The sequence below is a fragment of the Atta cephalotes genome (assembly GCF_000143395.1).
Source record: "Atta cephalotes unplaced genomic scaffold scaffold00021, whole genome shotgun sequence".
Taxonomy (NCBI): domain Eukaryota; kingdom Metazoa; phylum Arthropoda; class Insecta; order Hymenoptera; family Formicidae; genus Atta; species Atta cephalotes.
In genome coordinates, this window is record NW_012130085.1 from 698,084 (window position 1) to 709,265 (window position 11,182).

At 28.1% G+C, this 11,182-nt stretch overlaps 2 protein-coding genes across 2 annotated transcripts in view; one reads left to right on the top strand and one right to left on the bottom strand.

Moving 5' to 3' along the window:
• Positions 1-572, top strand: part of LOC105619327 — a 1,847-nt gene extending 1,275 nt beyond the window's left edge. Inside the window, exon 2 of the mRNA XM_012200847.1 lies at positions 359-572. Coding sequence (XP_012056237.1) covers positions 359-572 — 214 coding nt within the window. The remainder of the gene's footprint in view (positions 1-358) is intronic.
• Positions 573-2,323: 1,751 nt separating this feature from the next.
• On the bottom strand, positions 2,324-7,529 carry LOC105619328 (carnitine O-palmitoyltransferase 1, muscle isoform). Its single transcript, XM_012200848.1, has 15 exons — positions 7,389-7,529; positions 7,127-7,263; positions 6,751-7,027; positions 6,232-6,555; positions 5,808-6,007; positions 5,536-5,740; positions 5,318-5,425; positions 4,950-4,975; positions 4,682-4,747; positions 4,213-4,275; positions 3,518-3,629; positions 3,169-3,438; positions 2,908-3,057; positions 2,606-2,815; positions 2,324-2,422 (listed from the first exon to the last, which is right to left on the bottom strand). The coding sequence occupies exons 1-15, from the start codon at positions 7,527-7,529 to the stop codon at positions 2,324-2,326; spliced, it is 2,388 nt and encodes a 795-aa protein (XP_012056238.1).
• Positions 7,530-11,182: the final 3,653 nt, after the last annotated feature.

The window sequence follows — 11,182 nt, forward strand, 5'->3', positions numbered from 1 at the left end:
GTAAGTAATAATATATATATATATATATATATATATATATATATATATATATATACTTTTAAATAAATTAAGTTATAAAAATATAAATTTTATTTGGATAGCGATGAATGTTTTGAAGTTTGCATGAACACTATTATATTTTAATTTTTTTAAAGAATCAGACTCTTGAGAAGCTAATAAGTGAGGTCATTTAACTGTATAAAAGTTATATTGCCGATCTACATTGTATATAAATAATAAACAATATAATAAGTAGAAATTTATAAACACAAAAATATCGCGGAAGAAAGAAATCACAAAAATACGATTTTATCTTTTGTTGTGCAATAGCTATTACGAAATATAAATATCTATTTAGACTAGCAGCAGAAGCTTTACTAGAAGAAGCCAGACTTGGTGCACGAAGGGCCGAAATAATGGGTCCCAGTGGATGGGTGAAACCTAAAGAAACCGTTAACAAGAGATTCCTCCATTCAACATTACGAAATGCAGTGATATCAAACAAGCACCGATCTCTGAAGCAAGAAAAAGTAAAAGTTCAACCACGTAAAGATACTGTTAAAAAATCGTAATCATAGTATTGTTTTTCGCGTATTTATATATGTATTTATATGTTTCTGGTATATATCTTTAACAATTTCTCATTTGTTGTTAAGAGAGAGGGGAAGAGATGTGCAAAAGATGTTTAAATATTGTTACTATATAAAGTAAACGATTGTAGTTGTTTTTATTTATTCTATGACAGTACATTCATGTTATAATTAAATATTACATATTTTTGTATGTAATAAAAAAGAATTCCATATAAATATACCAATAAACCGTATAAAATGAATTACTGATCGATTATCAATATTGTACAAAAATATTTCGAATACTCTGCAATTTTTTTTCCTGCCAATATTCAAATTTTACATATTTTGTTCTCGATTAGTAAGCTACTTTAGATCTTTCAAGTTGCCTTGTGCAAATTTCTAATTATAATTTCCATAAAAGTTCTACATATAATGAATGTCATACTTTACAGAACTAAAAGACGAAATCTATTGTAATATTTCATACTTAATCTTTACAATTATTATCAGAACTTTTATTAAATGTATAAAGATGAAATTAAGTGTACAAAAATGTTAAATATTTCTATCATATTGCATTTCACATCTTTCTTGCGCTTAAATATTTCAATAATGTTAATTATAATCACCACTGAATAATAACAAGATATAAAGCAATATCTTTAAATATATCTGTAACAAATATCTGCCGTAGGAGAATGTAATCGTACATTCTTCTCTTCTAAGTATAAAATTGCTTACAATTAGTAATTACTTACAATTAAAACATTTTGCATTGATAAGTTGCACATATTATATATGGCATCGCATAGATGTTTGCTTAAAAAAAAAATCAGTAATCACATGTTTGTAGTTGCACATCTCTATCTCAGATATTAAATTGATAAGATTCTAATACAGATCGAGATGTCTCTCCATATTAAGATAACAGGACAATACTTGTCTATCATTCATATTTATGGAAAAAATAATTTCTTATATACGTAAATTTTTTGCATTGCATACAAATCACTCCTCGATGTTACAATGATAGAATTAGTAATTATGATAGGATATACATATGCATGATGAAATTAAACTGCTTTCACATTTGCAATGTTGTACAATGATGTGATAGTGTGTAGTACTTAATTGGTAAATTTTTCAAAATTTAGTTGTCAATATGTTAAATATTTAACTTTAATAACATATTTTATCATATATGTTTGAAAATTTTCAATATTTTTAATCAATGATCAATAATGAAATTTGCTAATCAATTTTTATGTTTTTCTTACATATTAATGTCAAATGTCTCTTAAATTTGCAATTATGTACAGCAAGCAATAGAAATTTGATACTTGTACTTTTGCATACATTTCTGCTGTGCAGTATTATTAGTAAATTACGCATAAATTGTTATAATTGTCATAAATAATTATTTAATAATAAAAATTATATTTATAATATAATTATATGATATATAATGATATATAATGGTATATAACAAATGTGAAATGATCCTATAAAAATTCACTTCTATATGTGCAATGTCTATAATGTAGTTTTGAATTTTGGGCCCGTTATTTTTTCCTACAACCTTTATCTATTAAAATAATTATTTATGAAAAAACTCTGTCTTAAGAAAATTATTTAAGCACTAAATTATTTATGTTATTAAATTCTTTCATAAGCCAAGAAAAATTGTCTCCGCTTCATTGCGTAGTTTATAATTATTTTGCTCGACATCGCAGGTAATTCTATATAAGTTACGCAGATCCATTCTGATGTATTTTCTTTTTTTGTTCTAGCAAATCTTTCATATCAGCAAGTGCTTTTTCGATTTGCTTTGCAAATTTGGTGGCATCCTATAAATATTGAAATAATTTTGTTAGAAGTATCATTACATTAAATTACACTTTAATAAACTGTATACGGATCAACAACTATATATAGATCTATGAAATATATAATTGAGACAATAAAAATATTTAAAAAATAATAACTGTAGAAAGACAATTATAATAATAAAACTAAAAATATTATTTTACCGTTCTTGACGAAGATCGTTTACTGGAAACATGGAAAAATATAAGATCTTCTCCCGCAATTATATAAGAAACTCCATAGCCATCATCGGCCACAGGACCAAATCCACCACCAGCTGAAATACATTTAGGATATGTTTTCAAATCTAATCTTGTAGTTTGGCCGTGTGGAGTTTGCGATGTCGACAATCTCCATGGCTCGCTTAGAACTTCCTACAATAAAATCATTCATCATGTTTAATGAGATCATATTTAATCAATTATATACGTATTATATTCATAATAGCGACTCGTAAAATAATTACCTGCAAAAATGGCGAATCTACTTCTAAGTACTTCGATATTACATATAAACAGAACAAGTGCCTATCTATTCCTTTACCACACATAGCATCTTGATAACTTCTTTGATGTTGTGTTGCTGCATCCATTAGCAACTTGACTTTTTCTGTTACCTATATTGAAAGAAAGATCGATTAACAACACGGAGATCGATTAACAACAATATTGATTAAATACACGGAGAAATAAATTTATATGCTTTTCATTTATTAATTTGTTTTTACCATTGTTGTTTTATCCTCCATTGCTTTTACCCATTTAGAAGATTCAATAGTGCATGGTCTGACTGTTTCTGTTCTACCTTCTCGGAATAACCTCGTCATGGAAGCCTCATAAGTTAAATTAAACTTGCCAGCATCACGATAGTAAGCCAATTGTAACGCCATTTGTATATAGGCGTCTGGTGATATGGAATGAGCTTTCATCAAACCTTTACCATAAGCATCATGCACATAAACACGTAATTCAACATCATTTAATATATTGTGCGCCACCTTTTAAATTAAAAATTTGTTATATAATCGATATTTGTTAAATGTAGTACATTTAGAACACGAGATTACTTGTTATTACCTGATAAGATTGTTCAATTGCTTCAATACATCTGGCATTTAAATCCCATTGCAATCGAGTTGGAACTGGAGGTATAAATTCCGGATTGCCTATATTGTGTCCATCTTTATATCTGAAAATAATATATATTTCTTAAATGATAGAAAATTCTAAGCTATATTTTATTTTATTGAAAGAAAATCAAATTCATGAAGAAAACCATATTATCATACATTATTTGAAAAGTAAGGATTTAATTTTCACGATTATTATATTAAATTTCATTTTAAATAACTTATAGTGAATAAAAGATAAATTGATTCAAGTGGCCCTTACTTTCCAGATAATCTTTTTATAATATCATGCAAATCTATAAATACATTTTATTATATATATATGTAACTAAAATACAATAACTTTCATTCATTTATTTTTTAATTAAGCTATAACTTTTCAATGAAAATAAACATTCTTAATCTTAATTAAAATACATTTATAATGCAATAACGATCAAGCAGATGATATTTTGACACATTAAAAAGCATTATAAAAAGCAAAAATTACATATAGAAACGCTTGTAAGCATAGAAAAGTTAATCATTATATAATAATTACAATAAAAGAATAATTATTAGGAATGATATAAATGAATGGTTAGTAATTTTCTCTACTACATACACTGTGTAACAATACACAACAATAAATAACCCGATTACCCGATTTCAATATCAGCAGTTATAATAAATTCCCATAGAGTTCCGAGCACTGGTGCATCAGCCCTAATAAGCATATGAGAAAGAAACATTAAAGACAAGACGCGAAAGGGAAATATAAAAAGCATTCATCATCCGTAATAGAAATATCCAATAGAAACTTCAACAAGTAACTTCCAGGAATGTAATATTTAAGAAACTGAAACATAAGCATAGTATGAACCCCACAGAACTTAAAGATGATTATTGTAAGGAGCGTTTCAAGACACTAAAAATTTGTTAAAAGAAGTATCTTAAATTAAAAAAAACATATAGATATATATGTTGCAATCCAAATTATTTCCATAGACGTTCTTAACACACAAGAGATAAATAGTAATGTACAATAGTAATCTTACAGAAGCAGAAGAAGAGATGTATATATGCAAAATAAGTATATAATATTCTACAGGCTATGAATTGTAATTCTTACTGTCGGTTCAGGAACTCCGAACATAATATGTACTCCCACAAGTGTGACATGACTGCAGCATCTGCCCTGCTCATTACTTATTATTATATGCATTGTTTCAATATATACGCATAAATTTTGTATATAATGTCTTATTTTAATAAAAATATAGGTCTAATTGTGTTCATGGTATATTGTGCATAACAAATTCGCGCCTTATATTTGTCTCTATTGAAAATAGGTGCACAATTTTTTAAAATAAATATTTTTTTATAAAGTATATACTCACCAAGAATGTTCTGCGTTGAAGCCAATCTGTGTAAAGAGAAATTATTTTTATAAAACATTGAAGCTAATGATAATCAATTACATTATTGGGGTATATTGATGTAATATATAATAATACAATGGGTTATCAATTCATTAGATTGTATTACATCGCATTGCAAAGGATCTCAAGGATCGAAATGTCCAATCATTGTCAATTAATCGAATAAAGTAATAAATATTATACACATCAATATCTTGTGTCTGGTTCTCAAGGCAATTTTATGTAATTGATTTATTTCAACTTGAACTTTAATTCTTATTTTGTTTAATAATAATCAATTATAGTGCAAATATGAAGAATACAATAATAAAATATATATTACTTACTCTGCCATTATTTCCAATACATAGTGTAAAAGATTTATCAAACCATCGATCATATCCTTTTCCGTGTAATAGATTTCTACCGTAACGATCTAATTTTTCTGGATGTTTCTAATGCACGAAATGAATAAGAATTACATTATTAATATGAACATAATTTACAAATATGATTAATATTTATATTGTTACAAAATATTTTTTTATTTTATTAATTAACGTACTGTATCATATTCATAAGGTACATCGTCCAATGTGACTACAAATGCCGCCTTTTCAATAATATCCAAAGAAGCCTTATTTACACCTTTCGCGAAAAAATCTTTTCTGGCCTGCGCCCAAGCAGTTCTTTCGCCAGCTGTTAAAGCAGCTAATTTCTCCTCTCCTTCCGACGGTGTTGAATTGTCATCCAAAATTTGTTGAATCTGACTGTAAGGCGATATTATAATATACGTGTATAAATATAAAAATATATACCAATAAAACAATAATTTACAGTTCTATTTCACAGGGTTGAAGAATCCTATTTCGGTAATAAATTAAAACTTTGAAATATCTGCCCTTATGATATACTACAATATGTTTAGAATCCTGATAATGCACAATTTTGTCAACTTCAGTTCCTGGAATTCGTGTAGTATTGAATACTCTTTCATATTGCCAAGAACACAATGGTACTAATCCTTGAACTAAAATCTGAAAATGTACATAATTTTTAAATATAAATTTATCTACATGATTATAACTTGCGTAATACAACATATCCATTTGCAACTCTTATTTTGTATTTTATATAAATTTCTCTAAAAAAAAAATGAATAAAAATAAAGATATTAACATAAAACCGTATGCATTTCTTAAATGTACGAAAATCTCTTCATTTTATAATAATTAGAGATAATTAACAAAAAAAAACTAACAGGTTCTAAATCTTGATGTTCGATGAGACGTCTATATTGTAAGCAGGAATATATTACAGCTCCGGCTCGAGCGGCTTGCAAATTCGTGAAGTGGGTGAGAATGGCATCCATCCCGTAGAAATTTGAATTGACCATTAGAGGTGATCTTCCGCGTAAATAAACATATTCTTCCCACCAATCAGACACATAGTTGGTGGCCCACCAAGACTTTAGGAACAGGTAACGCTGCAGCTTGATTCCGATGCCATTCTGGAACTCCTTGGCCAGGTTTTCCATGCGAGCGTAATTCTCATCATCGAGCAACGGCCGTACGCTTTTCAGATACTATTTAAATGTACAATATTTTGATTTTTTCACTACAATGTTAAAGAGAAATGCCTAGAACTGTTATAGACTAAACTAGAAACTAAATTAAAATATCATTAGACCAGCAATAATTCTGAATTCAATTTATACAAGAAGTATTGTATGTAGTCATTTCAACACAGAGATCAAAAAATATATAATTATTGAGCTAACCCGTTCCATAGTCTCAGATACTGTCGGAAGTGGCAATCGTGGCAATGATCCTTGGAAGCTGTACAGCATGGGTTTATGCCAACCTGAAAATAATTTCACTAGCAACAGCCAGACTTGAGTCAACTTCGATGGCTTGCGACCTTTGCCTCTCGCCTCATACATCCATCCTTTATACAATAGTAATAGCTTCAGCGTGTATCGAATCGCATATATGACCGCCAACCATAGGAATAGTCCGACTACGAAGGAGCCTGCCAGGTGTGCGAGTACTGAAGAACTATTATGAAAAAATGATTATCAATTACTGCTAATCTATATGTGTGTAATGAATAGAAATAATTTATAATCGAAATACGGAATTACATAGAAAACTTACCCAGAAATATATGGTGAAACTTTCCCAACGAGGTCATACGGGACCTTGTAACCAGCAAAGTGTATCGCCGTTACTAAAATTACAGTAACCCATAGACTTGTCAAAGAAGCCGGATAAACGCCGCTTTTCAGATTGTTCTGTGAACAGAATGAATGTAAAAATATAAGTTAATAATATCCATTATTTTATATTAATATTTTATATTTGTTCAAATATTAGAACGTTCGAATAGTTCAGTGTTTGTCAGAATACCGCGACTCACCTGAAACCGGAAAAATCTTTTTTTCCATGATCGTACACCAGAGAGCCAGACCAAGTGGAGTACCTCTCGATCGAAGTTTACGTCCCATCCTTCGTGTGTTATTGAGAAGCTGAATGCTACGGCCGAATGGGCTTCCGCCATCCTGCGTTAGCCTTCCTGTAAAATGTGTATATTGGAATTAATCCATATTATATGAAATATTATATAAAATAACAATTAACATTGTTTGCTGATTTATAGCCTAGGCTTACATTACCATTAAACTGGTGAAAAACAAAGTAAGATTTAAATAATGTTAAAACAAATATCAAAATTATAAACCAGGTCTGTCCAATTTGAGCTTCGGAATCAAAAACGCAAAATTTTTTTCTTAAATAAAAAAATTAAATTTATAGTTCAATTTTTATATAATTAACATATTGACTAGCGTATATAGATCCTGATATTTTTGTTTTGATCTATAACAGATTTGTCCAATTTGAGCTCCAGAACTAACACACAAAGCTGTTGACGCGAAAAAATTCAATGTGAATATAATTTCGGGGTCCGTAAAATGATACACATCTGAATGATATTTATCAACACTTTACACTTACAGTCTCCGAAATCTTATCCACGTTGAATTTTTTTTGCGTCAACAGCTTTGCGTGTTCCGGAACTCAAATTGGACAAACCTGTTATAGACTAAAACAAAAATATCAGAATCTATATACGCTATTCAATATGTTAATTATATAAAAATTAAATTATAAGTTTAATTTTTTTTAAGCTAAAAAAATTAATTTTTACTTTTTACTGAATATAGTAATAAGATATCACGTTCATGTATGCGATTTTTTAAATTCTGAAAAAAAGATTCATTAAGATATGGATTAGACGAAGACAGAAAAAGAGCAATCTCGTCGTAATGAGTGATCACAACGGTGATAATGATGCAGGGTGAACAGATGCACTAGTTAACCTTACTTAAAAGCCGCAATTGCGATGCGCACAAGTGCGTGCATGAACGTATTGTAAAACGTCGCCAAGCTGGCATACCATCATATAGCAACGAGTTCGATATACTTACAAATTATGTATAGACTTACATATTTTAAAGAGCTCAATATACATATTTGAGTTTCAAAAGAATGCCTGATAGACTGTATTCCTTCTAAATCTTCGCATTTATCATTTGTCTTCCCACTGTTCTCAATCTTTTTAATGAAACTATAAGTTTCATTCAATATTTCTAAAATTTTTAAATTCTCTTGTTTTAAAAAATGCATCTACAATATAATATCTGTAATATATGTATATGTAATTACATATCAAGCGAAAAATTACTTAAAAATTAAACAAATTTTTTTTCTTGTAATATCTTGTAACATCTTGCAAATTTATTTTTTTACATGCATTCTTTCGAGGATATAAATATATCAAAAATTGTCATTAATAGATAGCTATAAATCTCTCGTTGTAACATTATATATTTTCTAATTATTATATTTATTAGAAAAATATTTACTAATATAAACTATATTAATATAATATTTATTTATTATTTAGTATAATGTAAAATAATATAAATATTTACTAAGTAAAATATTAATCGTATTCAATAAATCGTACATCAATCAAATCAGTCATGATATGATTAACAAATAACATTCTGAAAAATATTGATATTTGTGAACTTTTCTTTACTAATTTATTAAACTTTTAATTTGTAGATTAATATGATATTATTTGTGACAAAGATATTATAAAATATTCTACTTTAAAATAAGTATATTCTATTGTATAAAAGTTTTTCATTTGTTCTATAGTAAATTAATATTATTATTTTAGAATTTTTTTTATAGTAAATTAATATTATTATTTTAGAATTTTCGTTATTGCAAAGTGAAAGTTCTGCGCGAAAAATTCGTAAAAATATATATAAACATATATTCTGAGTCACAAAACGTATATATAATGTAAAGCATTTAAAAAGATTAGAGAATTACGTGAATCGAGAATATTGAGAGCCGAGGACGATCTTCTCCCGTGTTAAAATTTTGGTGCGTTACAAAAATGCCATGCTGTATGCGAGAAAGTTCGTCTGCATTTCACTTGATTTTCACTTGAGTCATGATGGAAAGGAATATCAAGGAGAATGAGAGAAGAACATCGATGATGGCTTTTGACCGACAAGATTCATAATTAATTTAATGATAAAATCTGTATGCGCACGTTAAGCATATAAACTATAAATACAAAAATATTAGCAAATATGTCACTTAGACAGAGGGAAAATAAATTGACGACAATTCGCGAGGATGTTCAAACGTACGTATGTGAACAGATCACGCTTTCAAATCAGAGATTTTTTAGTGACAATCATTTTCTTCTTAATTTCTTCATTAGAAAAACCAGTTTATTATCAATGAATAAATATCAGATAAGTTGCTTAACAAAAGTTATGTAATGCCTTCTTTTCAAATTTTGTACGTAACTCTGGAAAAATAATTGTATTGTTAAAAATTTATTGTTAGGAATAATACCACAGTAAATATACGTTCTTTAAAAATAATAGAAAGTAATGGAATATTTCGTAGAAAAAAATGAACTAATACAACATTATATATTCGTATACTTTTATGCAATGTTGTACAACTTTTATACATGACCTTGTACAAATATTATCTAATCTTTTTTTAAATAATTTTACGCAATGCTATATATGACTTTTTTATGTAAATGATAACTTCGTACAAATATATTATATTTAATCCTTTTCAGAGAAAAATATTAAAAAAAGTCAACGCGAAGAAATCATTCTCGTCTCACAGGTTATTACTGCCCTTACACAATTCGCAGATATATAGTAACTATACCCATTTGAGAATGTGATTAATAACCTTGGACTTTGAACAACGACTCGTCCGGTTAGAAGAGCTCTATATAAATTTAACGATAATTCCGATCACGATCTCTTGAGCTCAGATTTAACCACTCATGAAAATATTTGAAAGTATATTTGCGAAGACTAATCAATTCGATAATGAAATAATCTTAATAAAAATGTGATAATCAGTCTGCAATTGTTCTCGGTAGGTGCAAATCAACTTAATGATTTATTGGAATCACTATGTTATCATAACTCTTCAGAATACAATAGTCGTTCTTTAAATGTTAAACTAATAATTTTTTTTTACAAATCGCAGATAGAAGAAAAATAACATTCTTAAAGGGCTTTAATCACTTTTTATGCATTTTTTTAAATCAAAAGTTATACCTGATGACTGTACATATGTCGGTATCATCTAGAATCTAGATCTAATAAGAATCTGGATACGAGCCACATTTTGTATGCAAGGCTTTTTTGTATAATTTTAGCAAAATTACACAAAAAAGAACATACATTTACTTAGTATTTCTTTTTCTTTTTGCTCTCTCTTTCTCTCTTTCTCTCTCTCAAAAATTATTAAAAATGGACTAATCGAAATCTATTTTGTGTCTTGACTCTGATTAGATCTCCAGATGTCATCATAGTGACAAATAAATTACATTGAGCAAGTAAATTCATGCCGTAAATATTAGGTTATGATTATAGGTTGTGAGCATTTCATTTGTCTGTGACATATAAATGTATTCCATTGACCCAACATATTTAATTGGTTTATAAAATTTTTCATAAAAGATATCAGGGAAAACAAAATCGACTATTAATTAATGCTTCAAAATCAATAATAAATGCAGTTATGCGGAAATATACATAACATTTCTCTCCCTCTCCTTCCTCGCTTTCTCTCTCTCTCTCTCTCTCTCTC